The sequence below is a fragment of the Pygocentrus nattereri genome, chromosome 18, assembly GCF_015220715.1.
Source record: "Pygocentrus nattereri isolate fPygNat1 chromosome 18, fPygNat1.pri, whole genome shotgun sequence".
NCBI classification, from domain to species: Eukaryota; Metazoa; Chordata; class Actinopteri; order Characiformes; family Serrasalmidae; genus Pygocentrus; species Pygocentrus nattereri.
The window spans coordinates 27485573-27511619 of record NC_051228.1 but is presented as its reverse complement, the minus strand read 5'-3'; the positions used below and the strand labels follow the sequence as shown (position 1 = coordinate 27511619).

The 26047-nt window shown below is 39.4% G+C and overlaps 2 protein-coding genes across 6 annotated transcripts; both read left to right on the top strand.

The window, feature by feature from the left end:
* Positions 1 to 1093: 1093 nt before the first annotated feature.
* On the top strand, positions 1094 to 6561 carry macir (macrophage immunometabolism regulator). Of its 3 annotated transcripts, none has more exons than XM_017697339.2 (2): positions 1094 to 1139; positions 3112 to 6561. In XM_017697339.2, exon 2 carries the CDS (start codon positions 3119 to 3121, stop codon positions 3749 to 3751), a length of 633 nt encoding a protein of 210 aa, XP_017552828.1. In that variant the 5' UTR covers positions 1094 to 1139; positions 3112 to 3118; the 3' UTR covers positions 3752 to 6561. The 3 variants fall into 3 exon arrangements, with proteins under 3 accessions (XP_017552828.1, XP_017552831.1, XP_017552830.1); XM_017697342.2 differs by having other exon boundaries at positions 1110 to 1139; positions 3116 to 6561; XM_017697341.2 differs by lacking the exon at positions 1094 to 1139 and adding an exon at positions 1191 to 1362.
* A 5993-nt stretch (positions 6562 to 12554) lies between these two features.
* Positions 12555 to 23973, top strand: LOC108427292 (lysozyme C-like). 3 transcript variants are annotated; one of them, XM_037546951.1, is made up of 7 exons: positions 12555 to 12681; positions 13779 to 13919; positions 14148 to 14235; positions 21499 to 21629; positions 22369 to 22527; positions 22741 to 22816; positions 23404 to 23973. In XM_037546951.1, the coding sequence occupies exons 1-7, from the start codon at positions 12555 to 12557 to the stop codon at positions 23486 to 23488; spliced, it is 807 nt and encodes a 268-aa protein (XP_037402848.1). In that variant the 3' UTR covers positions 23489 to 23973. The 3 variants fall into 3 exon arrangements, with proteins under 3 accessions (XP_037402848.1, XP_037402849.1, XP_017552832.2); XM_037546952.1 differs by lacking the exon at positions 13779 to 13919 and having other exon boundaries at positions 12633 to 12663; positions 14160 to 14235; XM_017697343.2 differs by lacking the exons at positions 12555 to 12681; positions 13779 to 13919; positions 14148 to 14235 and adding an exon at positions 17557 to 17849.
* Positions 23974 to 26047: the final 2074 nt, after the last annotated feature.

Genomic DNA, 26047 nt, shown 5'->3' with positions numbered 1-26047 from the left:
CATGTTCTTAAATGAAATTTTAATGGATTTAAACTTTTCTGTTTTCAAATGATCTTATTTGACTTTAAGGATATTTATGGGGAATTCACCCCCCCCCCCTTTTTTTTAGATTTGTAGATTTTTTTGATGGTCTCAAAAAGAGATGAATAGCACGTAACAAACTCCAGTTCCTAGGATGTAAGTTGTTTTAGTGCAGTTCCACAGGGAATTGGACATTTTTAAGATGATACCTGAGTAGGTTTTACTTTGTTTCTAGCAGCTACTTTGTTTTTCATGAGTCATTTAACTGATGTAACAGCACGTTCATGGTTTTAAGCCACTTCTGTCCTCTATATTCTGTTCTACATGCACAGATTAAAGGCAGCCTTAATCTAATCTAGACCACAACATCTTTGCACAGTGACCTGCAAGTGCCATTCAGCCTTGAAGTGGGTTCAGTCTGTAAAGGAAAAACAACTTTCCTTCTCCATCTATGCTCATTGCAGAGTAGCTCGTGGAGTAGCAGTGTCTGATTCGTTCGTTTAAGCCAGTTCACACTGAACCAAACCTCTGTATTTACACGGCGTTTACATCTGGTTTACAGACTGGAGACTCCAAAAGTATTCGCGATTCAGCGTTATAAAAACAAACACAGCGGTAGCATTAAAGTAGATTGGGCTCAGTCAGAATCTAATGAAACCGTATATGGGGGTAGGATAAGAACAATGTTTACTACTGAAACGTTATTATCGTTTAAATGACATTTTCTCTCTGAAAAACAGACGTGTATTGCGTATGTCGTGTTGCACTTTTATCCACGCCACAGTGACTTGACTTTCCTGATCATCGAACAGTGACCACATTTAACCGAACCTTTGATTCCTTAAGACGGACAGAACAAAAGAATCGGTTCAGAAAACGGAGCGCTAGATGGACGTTTGGTTCACTAAAACTGGTAGTTGGAAAGAACCCGATCGTGGTGCGACTGAATCGATGACTCGTTGAAAAAAGGCAGGTCGAACGAGTCGGTTCGTTGGTAGACTGCATCGAACTGAGCCATGGTTATCGCCATGACATCACCGCATCACGTGACCCGGTGTACGATGCGCGTCCCCGCGAGCTCGAGCTAGTTTACAGGCGGAGGCGCGCGCACCGAGCAGGTCGGTATAATCGCTTCCATTCATTTACTCCATCAGTTTAACACTAGAAACCCGAGAGCGACCCGCCGGGCTGCTGCAGCGGGGTTGTTTAGCGACTCGCGCTCAGGCCAGGGCGGCTGTATATACTGCACATTTATATCTGTCTCGTCGAATGGTGGGCAGGGGCAGACTGCAGCCATTACTGCCTGTTGGAGGATGGATGGTGTAGCAGGACTACAGAGAGGTCCGCGGGGAGTGCATGTTGGCTTGGTTTGAGCTCGGATTCAGACTGCAGCGCTTTCATAATCGTGTCCCTTTTTCCTCCAGAGCTCTACCACTGCTGTGGAGCTGGAGTTCGCTTTCTGTTCGCCAGCTTCTTGTTGGAATTTTCCCGTTCCACCTTAAACGATGCAGCAGTTACGCTGGCGCCTCTGGCATGTTGGTGTGACTGCTGGACAATTTAAGGTAGAACAGAACAGGAAGCTGACTTCAGCCTCGCAGGAGCTGGCCCCCTCCTCATGATGGGTTTTGTTTGTTAGCATTAAGCTAGAGGAGCTAAGGCCGCGAAACGTGGAGACCGATGACATCAGCACGTCGAGATTATTCTGCGTGTGTAAATATGCTGGATTAGGCGTGCGATTGGCAGTGCTGAATATTAGAGTACCAAACAGGCGGGTGCCTTTTCCGTTTGCGCCCACTGTCTGACAGGAGGGCCCCAGTGTTGTGGGTTTTGGTGGAGAAGGAGTGGAAATGCAGTCTCATCTCACTACGGATTTCATCTCGATGTCGGTTTTATTATCTGTTCAGTGTTTATTCTAACTGCAGACTTGCAGTTCGCATTCTGCGACGATTATTTACCTGAGATCTTCAGTTTGTGGTTCCAGCATCATGTTAAGGCTGAGATGTACGTATCAGTCTTTGATTGAGCATCTGGGCTACAGTACACAGTACATGCTGTTCTGTAAATGCTGATTTAGTGTATGAAGCCCCCACTCAGGGGCTACTGGCAAGATTTTTGGTGCTACAGCATTTAGCTGCTGTTAGCTGTTTGCTTTTCCTAATCAGACCTTTCATTTCATTTTAATAGGCATCATTATGCAAAAGCCTTTGTCATCTCATGTGTAAATATATGACCATAAAAAATAAAAAAGCCTTATATAACATGCAGCCAGCATGTAGGCTATCCAGTTATAAATAATGTTTATATATGCTTGTTCTGTATTTCAAATACATGTGTGAAATATTAACTAATATCGGCCTGTCAATAAACTGCCTGTCTGTTTAAATATAAGGTGGGTATAAGAGAAATCCATAAATGGTAATATGTTATATTTTTGTCATATTTAAAACCCATATGTCATCATATATTAGATTTCCTTTTGGGACTCTTTGGTTTTCCTGTTAGAAGAATTTTTTTGTATTGGAAATATTAGGTAGTCCAGAAAGGAGCATCCAGAGATGACCAGTTCTGTTTGGCCTGTTGGTGTATGGAGGTCAATGTCAAAATAAAAATGCCAACTAAACCTGCATAGAGAAATTTAGAGTGTAATATTACATCATTTGTCTGATGTTATGCTGGCTGGTAAGTAACAAAGCATCCAGTGGATAATATAACCTGACATATTTTCCCATAGGTAGGGGAATATTACCTGTGGCCTTTCTGGAATGTTTGTTTTAATCCTGTGTCCCGGAAGCCTGTTTTTTCACGTCATTGTTGTTATTGACCATGTGTTTGGCAGGGCAGCATGCATGACCATATGTCCATGTTATTCAAGCAGACGGGCGCTCTTCAGGGATTTATCTGTTTTATGAGTTGAGCGACAGATGATGTGATTGGGTTTAGTGACTTGTTTTTGTGAACATACAGGGGAATGATTTAAGAGAGAGCCATTGAAAGGACCCCCATCTCATTAATATTTCAGTTCTTACTGTATTCTGTTTCTGCTCTTACTATTTTGTTTGTTGTTCTCTCTCTTTCTTATCCTTGTATTAGCCAGGTCATGTCATTAAAGATGGAGATGGATGTCAGTGGAGTGTCCAGGGCACCCATATCCATTTTACCTGCTGCTGAGGTCAAAGCTACGCTGAAGCCTGAAGCGGATAAACCGCGCTGCTCCAGCACCCCTTGCTCGCCCATCAAAAGTACTGTTTCAGGATACCAGATCCTCCACATGAACTCCAACTACCTGGTGGGCTTCACCACCGGTGAGGAGCTTCTCAAACTGGCCCACAAGTGGTCCGGTCCTGAGAAGAGCAACACAGAGGCCTTGCCCAGTCCTGTCAAAAAGCCTGTGGATTTGGGCCTGCACCGCGCCTCGCGGATTTACAAAGCCAAAAGCCGCTTCTACCAGCCCTATGACATCCCGGCTGTCAACGGGCGAAGGAGGAGGCGCATGCCCAGCTCAGGCGACTCCTGCTTCAGGTCACTGGCGGCCGGAGAGCCCAGCAAGGCTCTACACGGGCCCCTGCCTCTCTGCTTGCTTAAAGGCAAACGAGCGCACTCTAAGTCCCTGGACTACCTCAACCTGGACAAGATGAGCCTCAGGGAGCCGGCAGACACCGAGGTGCTGCAGTACCAGCTCCAGCACCTCACCCTGCGGGGAGAGCGCATGTTCAGCAGAAACAAAACATGAGCGACCCTGGCACAGGCCGCTAGCATCCACAGCCAGGCCCCTCACCCGCAGGGGGATTTGGCTGCTATTTTTGGGCCTTGCGTTTCTCCACTCAGATCATAGGCAGTTCCTGTAGTAAGGCACCCATAGGCCACTAATTTGTTATTTTAAGAACTGTTTGTTAACCAGGAAGTTTCAGTGAGGCACCGTCAGGCCCGACTAACTTAAACATTAACCTGTGAACAAAAAAACAGAGAAGTTCTTTTGATAGTGTGTATGTGTGTCCAGGGGATACGTTAAGTGTGAGGGTTGAGGTCGTTCAGGATTAGCAATAAATGACTTGCTTACTAATTGCTACTACTGTATGTGCGTGTACACCTCTGCTAAGGTGTTATACTTTTGAGTGGAAATGCCTCTTTTGCAGAAAACGTATGTATGTATGTATGCTCTGCACTGGATCGCACTGTTATTACATCTGGATATATATATTTATTGTTTTTTTTGGTTAGTATAGCTCACTGTGTTGTTCTCCTAACATTAGCATATTAGCATTAACATCCTCGCACCTTTAAGTGTGTCATTGGGCGAGCTCACCTTCACTCCTCATGTTTGCCTCTGTTTGGCCAGAATCTTTATGTAAAACACTGACTGTTACACAATCTGGAGGTTATTTAAGACAGTGCTGGGAGAGGATTTGAGCAGGAGGGGCTTATCTTCAGAGAACCTGAGCTGAGATTAGCACCTCATATACACGCTATTAATCCCCCTTTCCATTTTTTCACCCCTGTGCCCCATACACCGCAGGAAGCTGGTTGGATTATTTTAGTCCAGGTTTTTCAGATTGAGTAATCCCTCACGGTTGGGAATCAGTTTCATGATAAAAATGAAGGATCTACATGGACAATGCTAACATGCTTGTCTATGTATGCACACATTTCAGAAATGAAACTACTTTTCTGTTCATTTCTCATGTTGGTGCACAGCATTGCTCCTAAAACAAACCAAAGGATGAACTTTGGGTGTCCTGGGGAAAACTTGATTGCTAATGTGAATTATTATTATTTTTTTTTTGTGTGTCTGTGTGTGTGTGTGTGTGTGTGTGTGTGTGTGTGTCTGTGTGTGTGCAACACCTGACAATCATATCTGAAGTTTTTTACCCAATAAGCCACACAGCTGTAAACGGTTCATATTACTTGCTCATATTTTGGTGCCAGTCAGGCATGTTTTCCATGTTAACCATTTATATTGTGTCTTACTATTTAAAAGCTATAATTGGTGTAATATTTATTGAGTATTATTATTGATGATACTACCACCACCACAGTTAAGTGTGGACCTGTTACACTGGTTTGAAGCATGCAATGCATTTTTTTTTTTTATATATATTTTTTTATTTTAAGACCAGCTTGTTTAGTACATTGTTTTTCTCTTTACTCAGTCCCCAAACCTCTACAGCTATTGTTGTAAATTAACTTTGTTTATATATTTAATTTTACTCCTCCCTGTCTCTTTATGATGAATTATGACTTCAAAGTTTAAAGGTACAATCACCCCCACACCCCCAAACACTTGACTTATATTTGCGTTGATAAGGAATTGTACATACAAGTCTCTTCTAAGTGGGTTAAGTGTTGCAGTGAGTGCTTCATTGGAAGCAGTGCTACAGTTGTTTATTGCAGACCGGCTTTAGAGGATTTGAGAGTAGTGTTGGGTAATATCCTGATTGTACCTTTATTTTTTGGATTATTAAATACCTGTTTAATGGAAATGACATGCACTAGGTCTTATTTTTTCTTTTCTTTTTTGCTGTGGATGAGAAATACCTTCTGTGAATGCTGAGAAGAGCACCTTAGAGTTAGAGTTAGCAGCAGTGATATTATGGTGGTATTTCTTCCTGTCCTGACTGAACTGCATATTGAACCTGCGTATTGTTTTTTGATTATTTTACATATTGGGTGTTTTATTTTGAGGCTTGAAAACTGTTATGTGATTGTGTTTGATTTAATTGTTGTTTTTTGCAATTTTTGATTTAATTGTGCCAGAACTTTCCAGAACCATAATGGATAAAGGCTGCTGCTCTTGGCTGCACTGAGCTCTGCTATGTACCGTGAATCTCAAAGTAAGGAAGCAGGAAATTATTGTGACTCAGGTTTGAGCCTGACTATTTCTCCGTTCATCAGTACAGTAACACTAAAGAAATGTACTGCTCATTGTTTATAGTTCACATAGAACAAATGATCCCTGCAGTCATTTCTAATTTTCTAGTTTTCTTACCAGTAGAGGTGTCCCCTAAAATAACTGTACTTAATGAAAACAATAAGACAAAATGCCTAAGACTCATTTCATAAGAACAGCGTGTAGGATTCTCACACCAAGATGCTCCTGAACTCTAAAGTCTAAAGTGGAAACATTGTTTATGATGTAACACATTTTTATTGTTTTTGCATCACCATGAAATCCTACACCTTTCTCCTTTTAACATGAAAAAATGTGAATGTGATTTAAAAGGCACAAAGTTGACAAATTTTAGCTTTGCAGTACATCCATACTGCGCTTCTGTGTGATGAAAAAGACATAGAGAGCCACTATAGGTCACAGTGCCTACATACAGTCTCTGCGTACTGTATTTCAGTCTTTTCCACTATTTGACACTTATTTAGAATATTCATATACTACTGGCAAAGGCTGTGCTTCATTACTCTTGTATTCTGTAACCTGACTGCTTTTTAGTTCCCCTTTCTTGGTCCTGCTGAGTGTGTCTGTGCCCTGCAATGCTTTTGTATGTCCTAAGTTTAACCTTAAACTTAACATTATTAAAACACTACACTCTACTTTGTGCTTTTCTCTTTAATGAAGCAGCTGTGGGTATTGATGTTCTGTAAGAGTCACATAAACTTTATATAACTAGAGCAGAAAAAATGCACACAGCTAATTTATTAGGAATATATTATAATTATTATTTAGTTGAATGAATGCCATCAGGCTGGGATGCTCCTAAACTCTTAAGAGAATCGCATAAAAGCCTTCTTATTGTAGCATTTTGTTAGTGATGCAACATTTTCTAAAAGTAACCTTATTCTCTAAAGCATGGCTGTCTAAATTTGACCCATGAGGACATTTGATTTCGCCCACCAGAAAGTGACCCTAACCCTAAACCCTCTATCAGGATTTTTAACTGTGATGGTAGGCCCATGTTATCTGTAGTGTAGATTGGGCATTTGCTGCTCAGGTAGCTTTCATGCAGGTATTTGAGCAGACACAAGAGGGCAGTACAGTTCAGCATCTGAATCATCGTAAAGGGTGGGGTGGGTGGGTATTGGGGGGCCGACGTAGGGTTATGCGGTATATTGCACGGAAATATATATGGTAAAACTATCTGGGAGAGAACAATAAACCTGTTTACAGTAAATTGTTAGCAGAGGGTGAAGCACAGATGTGCAGCACTAATGAAGGCTGAAAAGGTGCAAATCCTTTATTAACCCGCATTTCTGGTGGTTGTTTAGTGAGTGATTGAAGGAATTTACTGGTTTTATGTTGAAACGTCTGAGAAAAAAAAGTTTCATGTCATGTTTAAAGTTTGTGAATGGACAGAAGTGTTCAAGCAACTGAGAAAAACTAATATGTGGCAAAAATGTAGACAACACAAAATTCATAAGACTGAAGTAATAGGACGGGCTTAATACAGTCTTGAACCCTAAAGGCTGAAACGGAGTCCTGCTCTAGTCCTACATTTTTGGTTGGTGGTCCATCAGCGACACAGGTGTTAAAAACCCCCATCTATGTCCGATCCAACCTGTGTAGCACAAACATCCACTACTATGTCAGTGCTAAGAGTAATCCACCACCCATAAATGGGGTACAGGGGGCAAACATACTATATATATATGTGTGTATATATATATATATATATATATATATATATATATATATATATATATAGAGAGAGAGAGAGAGAGAGAGAGAGAGAGAGAGAGAGAGAGAGAGAGATGGCAAACAATGTTTGTCAGTTTAACCTAAATCTCCAAAACAAATGATTACTCAGAATGAATCGTTCTTTCAATCAAACAGTTTTTTCAGCTGAATAAAACTAGTTCATTTGTTCTTTACCACATGTATTCTTTCAGGGTGAACTGATGGGTGAACCCATTTTTACAGTGTGCAGAACTACACAGGGTGCCAATGGAACCCTTATGTAGTCACTATCTGATAAAATGGACAATGAGTGTAGATAGATGATTGGTGTACCCAATAAAGTAGCCAGTGAGTGTGTAGTTACTGGTCAAACCAAAGAAACAGTATGGGAGCTCCCTTTTTTGTGTCTTATAACAATAGCTATATTGGGGAGAACAGCCGGGATGTGCATCCTCTTTGTTTCAGTTCAATACTTTGCAAAAAATTAATGTAAACTAATAATTAAGAGGTTATCAGTAGGACTGTCTGGTACAGGGGTGCCTAATCCTGGTCCTGGAGATCTACCACCCTGTAGAGTTTAGCTCGTACCGTAATCTAGCACACTTGATTCAGGTAATGAAGGCCTTCAGAGGCACCAGGATGTGGGAGCCAGGTGTATAACATTTCCCAGTAAGGGAGCCCAGGTTTGGTTATCTCAGTGATATTATCTGGTACACTATGGGAAGATGAATAAATCAAGTCACCAATATTATCCAAGGGCTGGAGTAGCTGTAGGTTTTTATTCCAAGCAAGCAGAAGCAAGGTGTGAAATACAGGAGGACCCACAGATTCACACAGATTGGACTCCCTGAATGCCTCAAAATTAAAATTCTGGGGTCCCTAAAGGTCTTAATACACTGAATTCAGTGATTTCCTGCTTAATCCACAATCGGCAAGATTCTGTATTTGGTATTCTAAACTAACTAGTGATGCAGCTCTAGTCTGCCTCAGGGTGGTGCTGTAGCAAATTGGTTCAACTAGCTGGTCCTTCATAGCCTAGCAACTGTAACTATGCATGAGAGCCCTCTGAAAAACTTTAGAATATACCTTATCATATTTGTAAATATGAAACATTGCCCAACTTCCCAGGAGTTTGGTGTAAAAAGTATTTTATTACTCATAACGTAATCCGAAGAGAATCTTTTTCCCCCAAAAAAGTAGACGTGTAACATCTCACTTAATGTGTGGAAAAGTGCATCACCAAACCAGAAAAGACCATTTCCAAAAGAAGAATTGTAAATCCAAAGATTTTGCTGCCACCAAAGCTACAAGCAACGGTACTATGGCGAGTGAGTTAGCAGCCAGCCAACATGGGACCCCCTGAATATCGGGAGTATTTCTCAGAAACACACCAAATTATTCAGTTGGTCTTCAAGCAACTAATTAGATACAGTATATGAGGTGCTCATGCTTGGCTTGAATGAACACCTGCAGCCATTTGCAGATGACACTGGTGACCCCTGGAATAAATCAACATTTCCCAGTAGGGGAGCAAAGGGTTGGATGTCTCATTGATATTATCTGGTACATCATGGGAAGATGACAAGAAATACATATACTGATATGTTATGCTCTGAGAGCAGAGGTCACATACCTTACTCTCACTCTAATGGCAAGAGATTTAATTTGAGTTCCTCTGTTTTTCATACCACAGAGTTCTATTCTGGATTAAGATTATGTTGTTAACAAGAGAGACATGAACACCGTGAAATGAACTGAATCATTCAAATGAAGGAAAACAAGCAATGGCATATAAAAAGATTTATGTGGTTGGGGAGATAAGAGAGTGAAAGTATGAGAACCAACCCCACATTTGTTTACTGATTCTGGAGTACTGACCATGAGTTAATCACAATTATCCACACTGCACAACTATTTTTGCCTGGGCGAGGACTGAACTCAGGATTGTGCAAATTTGGAGTTTTGCTGCAGGAAAAGGAATGTCTGACATCTGACACAGTCAGCTGTTTGACAATGACACATGAAATGCATAAATAAGAAAAGCAGAAGTGCTTGTGCCCCTTCCATATGGATTAAGTCCTTTTTTGTGACAGCGTATGTAGCAAAGAAACAATGAACTGAGCGTAACAGCAGTAAGAACCTCCCTTCAGTGAAGTGTAGATATATTGTACAAACCTAATTTCATAAAGTTGAGACAGTAGGAAAAATGCTAATTAAAAAGTCAGGAATTATTCGCTGATGATTTTGCAGTTGAAAACAGTACAAAGGCAAGATACTAAATGTTTAAATATATATATCACTTTTCTTTTTAATGACATTCAGTAATCGTCTGGGAAATGAGGACACCAACTGGTGTAGTTGCTTGATATGTTGTTGCTTGATTCTTGCTTGATATGACACTTTAGCTGCTCGACAGTCTGGAATCTTCATTCATCTGCAAAATATTTTTAATGCGAGACAAGTCTGGACTTCTGGACAGGTCTGGACAAGTCTAGCAACTGCGTTTACTATTAAGCTACTCTGTTGTAACACGTGCAGAATATTGCTTGGCATTGTCTTACTGAAACAAGCAGGGATGTCCCTAGAAAAGACTTTGTATAGACGACAGCATATGTTGCTCCAAAATGTGTATGTGCCCCTCATTTGATGTGAAATGTGCAGTTCAAGAGAAACTTTGGTCAGAACTGTCCAAAGCATTGGTGACAGGAACAAGATGCTCAAAGCATTTAATGCCTCTAAAACCTTTCGCATAGAAAGCTGTTGCATGAAATCACTGTGAATGCACTGTCCAATGACTGAAATGCTGTTTTCACTTTGAGCTGGAAATGTCTTTTTCAAAATGCAGTGTGGCGAGGTACATGCAGAGTGAGGCAAAACATTTTTTCCCCAGATATACCTCTATTTTGCCATCATCAACATTACATGTAAAAACTTAGAAGTCACATGTGAGTTCACTGGTAGTTTTGGACAGTAGATAAAATGATTATATTTGCATTGTAGACAGTGTGACCCCTGATTTACATCTAAATGATTAAATGCAGAAATTCCTTTTTCAGTGAAATGTTTACATGAACGATTTTATTCTCCTTCTGACTTACTTGAGCCTGTGTTAGATTCCCTGATCAGGCGACCAGGATTCTTTCTGTGTGGACTTTGCATGCTCTCCCAGTGTGTTCTGATTTCCTTCCACAGTGCAAGGACATGCAGCCAGGCCAACTGGAGATGCTAAATTGCCTCTAGGTATGAGTGTGCATACGACTGTATATGTCTGTATATCTACCCTGGCGGCCTGTCTGTGGTGTTTCCTGCCATCCGCTCAATGAAAGCTGGGATAGGCTTTGGCACCCTCTACAACCCTGAAGGATAAGCAGCTTCAAACATCGATGAATGGATGACTTACTTGATCCTAAGCATTACAGTTGTGCTCTTCTCCTGCCTCATCTATGATTTCGATTGTAGCATCAGCTCTGAAGAAGATGCAGAAAACATTGTGTGTATGAGCTCTTTATTGAAACAGGCATTTCAACAGCGAATTTAACAAGACTAGAAATTCCCAGTTCAGTGCTATCCCAATATGAAACCAGGGAGGGGATAATGCAGCAGGACACAACATACGAGAAGACACTTGTAACCACTAGTTAGCTACAAATAGAAACTACTAGTTAACTACCCAGCCCACCCTCCTCGCACACAATACCTCTGATAACACAACTTCTCTAATAACAAAATCAATAATAATAGTAACAATAATTGTCCTTTTTCAGCCAAGAGTATGGATACAGTGCTCTTAGAGTCACTTTGCATGGCCACCCCCCTAAGCCTCCTACATTAATGTGGCAAATGGCACAAACTAAATTAAATTTAAACTAAAATTAATTTAAACTAAAATTAAAAGAGCCATGTTAAAAATCCCTTAAAGAGTTTAACTATAACACTGCAAGTTTTTAAAAAAGATGAATGCATGCTTTGTTTTAGTGCTGTAGTAAAGAGCCAAATTATAGCACAAAATCTTCTTCTTGAAAGGCTTTACATGATGGAACATTGCTGTGAAGATCTGACTGCATTCAGCTACAAGAGCATTAGTGAGGTAAGGCACTAATGTTGGGTGTCCCATTCTATCAGCAGTGATTTTCTATAGAAATTGTACAAGATGTGTGTCAAACACTTGTGTCAGCAATGAGTGCTGAAAAATTCATTGCAGGGGGCTACATGCAAAGTGTGGCAAGGCAAATTAGTCTCAAAAGAAAACATTTTTCTTCGGATTTAGCACTACTTTGCTGTTTTGAACCTTTTTTTGGCAAAAGCCAGGAGTCTTAATAAAACAAAACCACCAGCTTAGTATCATGCAAAGTGATACAAGGCCAAACGTAAGCACTGCAACTTGGGGAAATGCACAAAATATGCAAGAACACGTTCAAAACAAGTCTCTCCAGTGTGGTAATAATGTGTTCGTAATGATGTGGTGTCAGTATCATGTGAAAAGTGAAAGAAACAGAGCAGAGACTTCCTCTCATGTTATCTGATCATCGTGTTTGCTCCACAACCTCACATACACCTGCAATCTTTGACCAAAAACAGTTTCAGATATTCTTATCTCAAATTGAGTCAGAAGCGCTGTGGTTTTCAAGCTACAGATAAAATCTGTTTGCTGTTTGTTCTTGCACAATTTTATTCAGATTGAATTATATGTCTGCCCAAAAAGACTAAACACATAAGCAATTGACTATGATAAAATACATTAATCAGATCATGAATTAGCTTTCAGGAAGGTTACGTAATGTTCACAAAAAAATTCAAGTAATTGCAGCATTTCATATGCAGCATTGTATATATCACTGTGAAGGGCAAGGCAGGCAGAACACACACAACTCTCAGCAACACTTCCGGACATTCTTTCTCATCTTGTAGCACAATGAAGATTTGGGTGCTCCTCCTGCTGGTGGCGGTGGCCAGTGCCAAGGTGTTCGACAGATGCGAGCTGGCGAGAACGCTGAAAACAGCTGGAATGTCCGGCTTCAAAGGTGTCAGTCTGGCTAACTGTGAGTTTTAAATGTTTAGTACTTTATTTGATGATCAAGGGTTCTCCAGTTTGTTCACAATTAGAGGAACAGACCTAAAACCTAAACATCTGAATTAGTTTATTGTAGTTCACTGTAAACAACAGCCTACACTATGATGCATATAAACAAAGGCACAGTTGTACTGATGCAGTATACTGATGTGGATGTTGTGTGCACATCTGAATTGAGTACATTAAATGCATCTATTATTTCAGTGGAGCAGAAAAGGATGGCTTTTTGTTTACATAAGTGAAGCTGCTGCAGTAAACTTGCAGTACATGAACGCTGTAAGAAAATCACAGCTCTGCTAAGGGAGCAGAGTGTAAAAGATACAGCCAGTCTTAGATGCAGCATTGAAATCAGAACCAAATAAATAAATGAAGAAGGTAAGTAGGTTTCATATTGCATTTTCAATAAATGTTTTATTATTATTGAATATTGTGCTACTAAAATCCTTCTACTATACTACTTACACAAGGAATAAGAAAAGAATAATGTATATACAGCTATATCGCTCTGGATATTAGCACCTGTTAAATAGTTAATTCAGCTTTGTTGGTACAACATAGCAGCATATGAATCACAATTACTTCTGTAAGTTCTACAAAGTTGCTGAAATGCAAAGACAGTCTTCAGCTAGAGCATGATCGTTCCTCCTAAAAGTAGGTGGAGATTCAAACTGCTAGAAAAAACACATTAGACCAGCATGGCTGGCCAGCAGAAAAAACAGCATATGTTGTGTTTTGGGTGCTGTTATGTTCGTCAACCAGCATGCCCATGCTGGATGACCAGTTAAACCAGCCCCAGATCAGCACTAGACCAGCATAAAACAGCATAAACCAGCTTAGGCCAGCATGGAATTCATGCTGGTCTGTGCTGTTTTATTCAACAGGGAAAATAATCAGCTGTACTGCATATTAGATTATGAAACACCCCAAATCACAAAATTTGCCAGTTGCACCCTGAGATGTTTAGACTAAACTTGTCTTTATCTTCATATTTGCATTGTTTCTTCTGTATAAGGTCAACTGTTTATTATATTTACAAGAATGCACATTGTACTCCTTCATCTGTAAGGGTTTGCCTGGCCAACGCAGAGTCCAGCTTCAATACTCGAATCACCAACAAAAACTCTGACGGATCAACAGACTATGGCATTTTCCAGATTAACAATCGCTGGTGGTGCTCTGATGGCCAGTTCCCCAGCCACTGTGGCCAGCTGTTGAATCTCCTGCAGCCATAAGAACTTGTCTTTAAACACTGAACAGTGAAGCATTATGAAGCATTATGTAATGACATGCAATGGACACTGATATGTTAACAGATACATTTCCATAACATAAACCACCATGCAGTTCTTGTGGGATGCTCTAAAACCTGCATATTTTGTTTAAAATGGACCAGACTAATGTAACTTAGCCTGACTAATGTATCTTAACCTTTCTTTCCTCCAACAGAGCTACTGACTGATAACATCTCCACTGCCACCCAGTGTGCCAAGACCATAGTGAGTCAGCAGGGCATCTCAGCATGGTAAGACTAAATAATGAGGCCTTAAAGGGCCTTGTTTTTAAACAAAAGAGTTTAATTTGCTAGGCAACCACTGTTAAAGTTTCAAAACCTACATATCCATATCCATATATGGAAAATAAAATGCAATAAAAACCTGCCTTGAAGTTCTTGTTTCTAAAACCAAGAAGTTTTTTTTTTTTTTTTAAAGAACAATACATATTAGCCAATCAGAATACGGTTCTTAAAGGTCTGTTTAAATCTAAAGGCAGGGGTGTTTAAATCCAGTCCTGTAGGGCTGGCGTCCAGCGCAGTTTGGTCGTTACCCTACACAAAATACAGGTACTTACCCTGACAAACAACACAGTTGAATCAGGTATGTTTGAGCAAGAAAACCACCATGCTGTGCTGGACACCAGAGCAGAACCAGAGCTGAAGACCCCTATTCAAAAGGGATAAGAAAAGGTTGGAAAACATAAAACTGAATTTATGAACTGAGACAAGTTGTCAAAAAATGACTAATTTGTTTTTAATCGTTTTCTTAGGGTGGGGTGGCGCAATTAATGTAAGAACTGAGATGTGAGCCAGTAGATCACAGGCTGTGGAGTTAAAATGAAGAGCACTGAATGATGGACTGTAAGCTGAATTAACTGCATTTTTTTCACTTAAACAAATAAAATCAATTGTGCTATATTTGCTTAACTTAAAGCTTGAGGCAGAACATGACTGCAATAGTTATTATGTAAGCTTTAAGAAGAAAACATGCTGCAAACAGCCAAGGGGACATGCATGATTGTAGTGCTGTAATGCTAGTAATCATTATCAATGTGTAATAATCAAGACCTGTTCAGGGTGTATCCTGCCTTCTGCCTGATGACTGCTGGGATAGGCTCCAGCAACCCCCCACGACCCTGAGGGAGTAGTGGCTTAGAAAATGTGTGTGTGTGTGTGTGTGTGTGTGTGTGTGTGTACATATCAGAATGAGTAAAGGCATTGAATAAACAGCTTGTACATGCAAAAGCATTCTAGGTTTCTTCTGTTATCAACCAATAATTTACAAAAATGGAGCTTCCTCTGTATCTTCTGTATAGTGTAGACCAATTTTTTTTTTTAGTTTGAATTAAAGTTAGTGGATTGAATAAATTAACTTTTAGAAGCGTAGGGTAGTTTGTGTAATTTTTGTGATATTTTGGTCAAGTATAATTACAATTACAATTATGAAATATTTACATGAGACAACATATTTACATGTTACTACTGTTAGGAGACCCTAGGCTACTTTAGATACACCATTATATCACATGCTAACAGAATTTTGATATCTTATCAAAGACTGAACTAGAGCCTGCAGTTTTTTTTAACATTTATGCTCATACAGATCTTGAAAAACAAGTATCACATCAGATACCTTTTCAGATATTGTTAGAGTGTCTGTGAGCTGAAAATGATAGAATGTTGATGTTTCTATCGCTTATCATTGAGTAAAAAGAAATGATTAGCATAAGACAGCCATGTTTCTGTATTCATTTACTTTCCTCTTGGATTCACACTGACAGCTGAAACTCACACAGCAAGACAGGCTTCATTTTATTTCATATTGAATTGCAATTTTACAATCAGCTGTTTTTGATACTCAAAAAGAGACAGCTAAATAATTCATTTTATGACCATTTTTACCATTAATCATCTTTTAAGATGTGTTCGGGGGCCTGTTTTTTTCCATTTTGTGGAAAAGATTTAAGTGTTTTTGTGATTTTAATCTGTATATAGCTGTAAACTTCTGATTATCAGCGCTAACCTCAGAGCCTTGGTCACTCAGAGGACTGCTTGAGACATGGGAAGTTCCAGATCATATATGTGCAGCAGGGAAAAACTTTGTTTTTTTTATATCTAATTTCTGAGGTGTTTAAAGAACATCTACATATTCTGAAAGTGAGAGCAGTGAAGACGATTATGAGGGAGATCAGGGAAGAATATAGGGAAATAGAAATGACAGAGGAAGTGAAAGTGACCAAGGGAGTGACCCAGTTGTAAACGCACACATTCTATTAAGCAAGCAGTTTCTGAAAGACAAGAAGACCTTTAAGGACTTTCATTGCTCTGATGCCACTCATCTCCCAGCGTTAAGCAATGAAGTGTGTTGAGTGCAGCACTAAGAAGGGTCTGCATTGCACAAAATGGATGTGCACAGAGTGCAGAGTTGGTCTGTGCATTTGGACTTAGTAGCTGCACTTAACACAGCAGCCTGCAGTAAATTGCCTCTTCTGTCCTGTAAATAATCATAATGAGAAACAATCATAAGAAAGTTATTTCAAAACAAATTTCTTTAATGAGTAAAACTTCTCAGCTAACTGTATGAAGTCTTGTATATATAACTAATCTAAATTACACAAATAAACACTTTAGACATGACCAGCTTCACCTGGATACTTTAATCAAAAACGGAATGATCAGGCATTAGATATGAATGCGTAGTCTGACAGCTCATCTGATTAGTGAACTGGGCTACTTTAAAGTGCACGTATTGCTGAGCCAGGTGTTGTATGTTGTATGCACTCTGTACATACAAAGCTTGTATAATTCCCATAGAATTGACCACTTAAAAATCATGACGCTCCAAAGCAGCTGCACATGGTCACTGATCGAAAGGTCAGTCCTGTAGTATTTTGGTCCGTTTTGATGAGGTAGTGCCCTCTTGTGGGCAAAAACAGGACCTGGGGATTTAGATCAATTCCACATCACAGTATTTCTTTGGCAGCATGATGCCTTAACTATCTGGCCAATTACAGCTGCAATATGGGGACTAATTACTGTAGCAGCAATGTGGAAGCACGTTCTTAAAAAAGCCCGGACAGTTTCTTCGTCTGTGTGGTCACATGACTTTTCGCGGAAATATGTTAACAGTTTAAAGGGGAAATCCAATGATGTTGCAAAATTACTTAAGCATGTAATTTTAGATGAAAACAAAATTATTCAGAGTGGTTTGGCGTGAAATGCGCCCTTCTAGAAAAATGACCGAATCATAATCGTTCACCTTGTACTACGAAGAACCAGACGTTGTTATGTCGACACTAAACATGTCACCATTTTATCTGCTATCCAAAATGGCCAGTTAACTTACATGCGTCTCATAAGGTTTTATATGACACGGTGATAATGGGACTGAATTTTAAAACTGTTTTGGGCTAAGTTACTGTTACACCTCTCCGCCCTCCAGGCGTTACGTGTTGTTTGGGTTGGCGGCGTCGCGTCGCCAGAGGTAACGTTATTCATCAGTGAGCCGCGGTAGATCACAGCTGCGCTTTGCTGGTTAATTGCTCAGAATGCTGGTGAACTGTTTTGCACCAGGATGCAAACAGTGGACAACATTTTTTTCGGTTGCTGTTACAAGTACCAAAAATCCTGAAGACGCGGCTAATTCTGAAGCTACACGCAAACACTTAGGTTAAGCCAAACGACTCTACTGGAAGACTGCGGGATCCTCTGCTGTTTTATTTCCACCACAGAAATCGGAGTCGATGTAAGAACCGCTCATTACTGAAGTGAATAATCGTCGTTAGCCACCGTACATATCACACACGGTCTAAAGGCCACGCAGTGAAATCACTGTCTACCTCACCATGTTGTGCCATGAACGGGTGAGTAGCAAGTCGTTTGTTGACACGCAGCTGTTCCGCTTCGGCGCCGGCGGGTTTGGGTTCAGGTTCAGTGGGTCTCTCTCTCTCTCTCTCTCTCTCTCTGTCTCTCTCTCTGTCTCTCTCTCTGTCTCTCTCTCTCTCTCTCTCTCTCTCTCTCTCTCTCTCTCTCTCTCTCTCTCTCTCTCTCTCTCTCTGTCTCTCTCTCTCTCTCTCTAAGCCGCTACAAGTAGTTTTTGTATTCTGTTTCCTTCAGAAAGCTTCAAACACGAAAACCTACTTAAGTACAGATACGAATTACATTTACTTCGTTACTGTCCACCACTGCTGTGGATCATTGAGCTACTAAGGGACGGTTGACAGTTATTGCAGCAAGTAATAATGATCTGGATCCAAGTGTGACATGCCATATGGAGACTTATAAGCAGAGAGAACATGAAAGTTTTTAGAGCGATCTCTATTTATAATGATAAATAGAGGCCTCATAAGCCGACCCCCTGAGCCCACTGCTTGCTCTGTGTGTTTGGTCATGTGTGAAAGTTGTTTTTGAGCTTCAATCTCAGTCAGTGGTCAGGGGTTAGGTTTCAGCAGACTTTGGTGTGGTCCACTGCGTGTGCAGAAGCCATCCACTCCCAATGTGTAGAGTTCAACCCACTTCCCTTTTGTAGTTCCATAATGGTGGGGAAAGGATGGTTGTGGACAATAGAACTAAAGTACATTGTTCCAAACTTAACGTAAATTTGAGTGATTGTAGGTCATGTTCCCAAAAGTCGTATCTACCCAACCTTCTCAGCAGTTCACATAAGCTGTAAACATTAACATGAATACTGAACATGCAATCGAAAACCTTTATTTACCTTTTTCTTAAACTAAATAAGATCTGACATGCATGCACCAAATGTCATGGGAACGATAATGTGCTCTCTCCACAATATTATATTATGTGCATTTTGTCACACACTAGTGTAGTGACTAAATTGTTTAAATGGGAATTTTACTGGGGAATGTAAGATGTAAACAAAGTCATTCAGAGAAGTTTGATGTGAACTACGCAGCTCTAGAGATACTTACAGTCAGAATTGTTGATGAGAACCAGACATTCAAAGCATTTTTGCTTCTAAAAGCTCATTCATAGAAACCTGTCATATGAAACGATAGCCAATATGCTGCCTGATAACTGAAATGCTGTTTTTGAGTGTTAGGAAAGGGTTTAGCCTGAAATGTCTGTAATGTTGAGAGGTACATGCAGAGTGAGGCAAGACAGTACCCAAAGAAATTTTTGTTTCCAGATTTACCATTATTTCACCATTACTAACATTACATAAGTAAACTTAGAAGTCACATCTGTGGTTGCTTGTAGTTTTGGGTAGTAAATAAAATGGCTATATTTGCATTGTAGACATTGTGACCCCTGAATATAATTTCTCTATAATGCACCATTTCACATCAAAACATTCTGAATGACTTTGTGTACATCAGATTTATTGATTTATGTAGAAATGTCCATTTCAGTAAAATGTTTATGTGATTTGATTCTATACATTTTCTCACTTACTTAATCCTAAACATTACAGGGGTGCTCTTCTCCTGCCTCCTCTGTTATTTCAGTTTCTGTGAGACTGCTTGCACCTGTCTTGTCCCATTAAATCTATAGTAGCATCAGTGCAGAAGAAGACACAAAAACATTGTATGTGTGAGCAAATGCTCTTTACTGAAACGAGCACTTTAACAGCAAGTCTTTAAAAAGACTAGAATTTCCCAGTCCAGTGCTACTCCAATATGAATCCAGGGAGGGGGTAATGCAGCAGGACACGCTTCTAACCGCTAGTTAACTACACAGCCCACACTCAGACACAATTACACTAGTAACACAGCTTACCTAATGATGACATCAATATCAACAATAACAAGTGTCCTTTTTAGCTGAGAGTATGGTGCCCTGAGAGCCACTTTGCATGGCCACGCCACCTTAGCCCCCTGTGGCGACGCCAGACGAATAAATTCAATTATAAGAGCCACTTTAAAAAATTGAACATTTATAACTAGTTTTACTCCAACACTACATTTTCTTTTTTAAATGGTTGCTTTCTTTATATTACATTATTTCCTGCTTTTTATTACATAATATTTAGCTTTCTTCCTGTTGATTATCAAAATTACAACACGTCAACCTTTTTAACCTTTTTTGCAGTAGCTTGACTTTTCTGGGAAGGCTTACACTAGATGTTGGAACGTTGCTGTTAAGATCCAGGTGTATTCAGATACAAGAGCATTAGTGAGATCAGGTGCTGATGTTGCATCATCAGTTCTGGATCAGAAACGCAGCTCCAGCTCATCAAAAGTGTATTGAATGGAGCTCTATGACTCCAGAGGATGCAGTTCCACTCTGGAGTCATAAGACTCATGGGTAGCCTTTCTAGAGTGTCCCATTCTGTTGGGAGCATTTTTTTAATGAAGATTGTACAAGCTGTGCATGTACAATCAAATGCTTGTGTCAGCAATTAATGCACCTTAATGTGGCCTAAAATTTGCTTTTTGAAATGCATTGATGGCAGCAGGGTACATGCAAGGTGTTGAAAGGCAAAAAGTCCAAAAAGAAAATATATATTTTTTCAGATGTAACTGTTCTTCTGTTATAAGTATTACATATAAAACCTCAGTTCACTGTTCACTGTTCACTTTGAATAGGCAGTGAGTTCACATTTTACATGAGTAGACATTGTACCTCCTGGTTCGTATTATCACCGCTGTACAGAAATTAGATTCAATAAATTTCTTTACAATTAACTATTTCACATTAAAACAATCTGAAAGACATTGCTTACATCTCACCAAATAAATTATGTAAAACTTTTAAAATGTAGAAGTAAATTCTCCTTTAATACCCTGGCTGTAGCATTCTGGACAAGCTGCAGATTACCAGTCACTTTTCTTTTGGCAACAGCAAGTTACAATAATTGAGTCTTAAGAAAACAAAAACATTGATTTAGTATTATGCAAACTGATATAGGGCATAACTGTGCAACTCAAAGAAACATGCAAAATGTTGTAGAGGATGTGGTGCCAGAATAATTTGAAAAGTGAAAGAAAAGGGGCAGAGACTTCCTCTCTGGTCACCTGATCATCACTGCCTTTGCTCCACAACCACACACATGCCTGCAGTTTTTCAGGCTATGGATAAAGTCTATTTGCTGTATGTTCTTGCAGAATTTAATTCAGATTGATTTATGTGTTTGCCCAACAAGTTTGGGCAGTACATTTACGGCATTATCTCTTATCCAGAGCGACTTACAATTGGATCATTTTACACAGGTAGGCCAAGGCAGTGTTAGGAGTCTTGCCCAAGGACTCTTATTGGTATAGTGTAGGGTGTTTGCCCAGGTGGGGATTGAACCCCAGTCTACAGTGTAGGAGGCAGAGGTGTTAACCACTACACTAACCAACCACAGTTGAGACAAAGAAGCAGTTTACTATGATACAATACAACAATCAGATCAGGAATTCACTTTCAGGAAGGTTACATAACGTTCACAAAAAATTCCAGTAATTGCAGCAGTTCCTCAAACGTTAGGTATATATATCACTCAGAAGGACAAGGCAGAACACACACAACAATCAGCAACACTTCCAGACATTCTTTCTCATCCTGCAGCACAATGAAGATTTGGGTGTTCCTCCTGCTGGTGGCGGTGGCCAGTGCCAAGGTGTTCGACAGATGTGAATTGGCGAGAACGCTGAAAGCAGCTGGAATGTCCGGCTTCAAGAACGTCAGTCTGGCTGACTGTGAGTGCTCCAAGAACCTTTTAAATGTTTAGTAGTTTATTTCATGATCAGGGTTTCTCCAGTTTGTTCACAATTAGAGGAACAGACTGAATTAGTTTATTGTACATCTTTTCATTGTGCAGGAAAGTCTATACTCTGATGCATTAAACTGACTTCATTCATGTGTACATGCATTATTTTCACGTGAATAAAATGTTATATTAACACAGTTCTTGCCAGTAGTAAGTAAACAAAGAACAAAGTTGTATTGATGCAGTATGTTTAGGTGGAAATTGTATACATATCTGAATTGAGTGCATTAAAAGCATCTATTATTTCAGGGGATCACAGAAGGGAGGGGTTTTATTTATATATATATATATATATATATATATATATATATATATATATATATATATATATATATATATATAATTAACTGTGTTAATATAACATTTTATTCACATGAAAATAATGAAGTCAGTTTAATGCATCAGAGTGTAGACTTTCCTGCACAATGCAAAGATGTACAATAAACTAATTCAGTCTGTTCCTCTAATTGTGAACAAACTGGAGAAACTCTGATCATCATATATATATGGCATGTTAGATTATGAAACACCTCAAATCAGAAGATTTGTGAGTTGTTCCCCCTCGATATTTAGGCTGAACCTGCCTAACCTTTTGCTTTGTTGTTTCTGTATTAAGTCAACCGTTTATTATATTTAAAAGAATGCACATTATATTCTTTCATCTGTAGGGGTTTGCACGGCCTATGCGGAGTCCAGGTACAACACGCAGGCCACCAACAGAAACACTGACGGTTCAACGGACTATGGCATTTTCCAGATCAACAATCGCTGGTGGTGCTCTAATGGCCAGTTTCCCAGCTACAACGGCTGTCGAATCTCCTGCAGCCGTAAGAACATTTTTTAAAACACTAAACAGTGAAGCATTATGTAATGATACATGTGTAATGACATGCGAAAATGATACATTTCCTGATAGGCTTTTTTAATATAAATCACCATGCAGTTCTTATGAGATATGAAAATTGCATTTTTTTGTTAATTATTTTGTGTAAAATGGACCAGACTAATGTAACTATCTTGACCCTTGTTTCTTCCAACAGAACTACTGACTAATGACATCTCCACTGCCATCCAGTGTGCCAAGATCATTGTGAGTCAGCAGGGCATCTCAGCATGGTAAGGCTAAATAAAAAGGCCTTAAAGGGCCTTGTTTTTATATAAAAGAGTTTAATGTGCTAGGCAACCACTGTCAACGTTTCAAAACATGACATCAAGTCCATACAGTCCATATATGGAAGCAAAACTGCAAAAACAGTATGTTGTTTCTGTAATGTCACAAAAATCAAGACATTATAAGAAATGTTTCAACCCGGAGAGCTTTTTTAACAAGTTCCAGTACATGTTTGCCAATCAGAACAGGTTATTTATCGGTCACCTTGGCATTGTAACAAATATAGGCTGATTAATTCTAAAGGCAGAGGTGTTCAAATCCAGAAAGTGCACCGGTGTCCAGCATAGACCGTAATTGACAATCAACAGATAAGTTGAATCCAGTGTTGAAGAAAATCATCACGCTGTGCTGGACACCAGACCAGAACCAGAATTGAAGGCTTATTGAAAGCCCGATTTTTTTTGGTAAATAAAACCAGAAAAACATCATAAGTGGAGCTCAGGAGAAAAAATAAAATACAAGATGAATATAGGATATAAGCTATTGAACTTGGTCAAATAAATGACTAAATTGTTTTTAATCTTTTTCTTAGGGTGGGGTGGCGTAATACATGTGAGAACAAAGATGTGAGCCAGTACATCGCAGGTTGTGGAGTTCAAATGAAGAGCGCTGAATGATGGATTGTAAGCTTAATTAACTGCATCTTGTAAATAATATTGTAGCGCAATGTTTTTTTCTCATAAATTATTAAAATGAATTGTGCTATATTTGCTAAACTCAAATCATATAAGGCAGAACATAATAATTTTTATTTTGTTTAACATCATGTGCAAAAGTTATGCAATATATTATGCAAGCTTTAAGAAGAAAGCATGCTGCAGATAGCAAAGGGGAAATGAATGATTACTAGCATTACAGCTTTACAATCATTATCAAACTTTAATAATCAAGACTTGTATATGTCAACATGAGAAAAGCATCAAATAAATAGCTAGAACATGCAAAGATGTTCTAGGTTTCTTCTGTTTTCAACCAATAATTTACAATAATGGAGAGCTGGCTGGCTATAGTTTCCTATGTATATTCTGCAGGGTGTAGACGAGAAGTTCAAAGGCTGTATACAAGATTTTTTAATCTATAAATAAAGTGTGAATTAAAGAAAGTGTGAATTAATTGAATTTAAAAGGTAGAAAATAACACAGCATTTGGACTTGAGTAGTTGAACTACTAAACACAGTAGCCTGCATAAAATAGCCTGTTATTCACTTCTGTCCTTGAACTACTCAATGTATGGAAAAGCGATAATAAGAGTTATTTCAAACACATTTTTTAAAGCATAAACTTTATGAAAGAAGACCTGCATGCATAATTGCATACACTTTAAACACGACCAGCTTCACCTGGTAACATACATTACATAAGAAAACATGGACAGCCCTTCTAATTAGTGAATTCAGTTACTTTAAAGTGCACATATTGCTGAGTCAGGTGTTCAACTGTGCTTGCAAAGCTTGTATAAAGCTTTACCAATAAATCATGATGCTCCAGAGCAGTTGCACATGGTCACTATTCAAAATGTCGGCCCTTTAGTACTTTGGTCTGTTTTGATGAGGTAGTGCCCTCTTGTGGGCAAAAATAGGAACTGGGACTTAGATCAATTCCACGTCACACTACACCCTCCAGATAATTTCTTGGCAGCATGATCTCTTAGCTACCAGTTGCAGCTCTAAGAGGGGATGAATTACCGTAGCAGCCATGTGGAAGTAAATTTTTCCAGTACTTTCCTATTTTTTCTCTGAAAAAGTTTTGTTCTGTTTACACCAGGCAAACTGTGCAGATGTGTTATGGGGACATCTATGTATTTTTCTCTTTTGTTGAAACCACATGCAGAACAAAACAGATAAAACAATCTGAGAGTGTCTTGAATGTATGTGGTGGACAGTAGATTTTCATTGTGGATTTCCTCAGATCAGCCTAGTTCTTGCCAGACTTTCTGTAGTGATTGCTGTTGATAAAAATAACTTCCTTAGAAAAAGTATGACGTGGAAAATCCATGCCAGATTATCTGGCCACCATAAAATCTTGAAGATTATAAAGCAAGTCTTCCCAGAGCACATGGACTATTGACCATCCACAGCCATTCTGAAGATAGAGAGTACTATTCCTCTGTTCATCACATTCCTGCCATATTGTTCCACTCTGGCACTCAACAGATAGAGACGCTTTATTTAGTAGCTTCGATAGCAGTCCTGCCGTAGTTGTTTCAACACTTAGAGAAGAGAACAAATAATTCAAGAGCCATATTCAAAATTTCCCAATCCTCAATCATTAGGTCAAGCACTAGTGACATCTTGATGCCAATCACACAAAAGGCTAAGTTTCAACATTGGGAACAGACCCTGTGTTGACATTGCATCCCCTCTCTTTCCTACAAGTTACCACTTACCAAACTAATCTACAAACAGTACACCTGTTTATTACCATAGCCCTGAAGCCCAGTCAAGATATGACCTACTATGGACCAAGAGCATCACTTCAAGACCACTAGAGATTATCCATGTCAGTTTGCTAGACTTAAGATTGTTCTGGACATTATAGTATTTCCACCTACAGAGCCAATCAAATTTCAGATCCTTGTTGATCATATGAAATTAGAGGAAGATAGTTTTACTTATACACTATGTTTCCAAAAGTATTCACTCACCCATCCAAATAATTGAATTCAGGTGTTCCAATCACGTTCATGGCCACAGGTGGATAAAACCAAGTACCTAGGCATGTAGACTGCTTCTTAAAACATTTATGAAAGAATGGGTTGCTCTCAGGAGCTCAGTGAATTCCAGCATTGTACCGTGATGGGATGCCACGTCTACAACAAGTCCAGTTGTGAAATTTCCTCACTACTAAATATTCCACAGTCAACTGTCAGTAGCATTATAACAAAGTGGAAGCAATTTGGAATGATACCAACTCGAAGTGTGAGGCCACGTAAATGGACAGAGCGGGGTAAGCAGATGCTGAGACACATAGTATGCAAAAGTTAGCGACTTTCTGCAGAGTCAATCACTACAGACCTCCAAACTGGAATAGGTTTCCATGGCCAAGCAGCTGCATCTAAGCCTTACATTACCAAGCGCAATGCAGAGCGTCGAATACAGTGGTTTAAAGCGCCACTGCTGGACTCTAGAGCAGTGGAGATGTGTTCTCTGGAGTGACAAATCATGCTTCTCCGTCTG

Bases quoted from the DNA above. Each gene is read 5' to 3' on its own strand.
- macir (XM_017697339.2), top strand. From the start codon at position 3,119: ATGTCATTAAAGATGGAGATGGATGTCAGTGGAGTGTCCAGGGCACCC.
- LOC108427292 (XM_037546951.1), top strand. From the start codon at position 12,555: ATGAAGATTTGGGTGCTCCTCCTGCTGGTGGCGGTGGCCAGTGCCAAG. The intron at 21,630-22,368 runs GTGAGTGCTCCA...TTTCATCTGTAG, and splicing joins GAACGTCAGTCTGGCTGACT to GGGTTTGCACGGCCTATGCG. The intron at 22,817-23,403 runs GTAAGGCTAAAT...TCTTTTTCTTAG, and splicing joins CAGCAGGGCATCTCAGCATG to GGTGGGGTGGCGTAATACAT.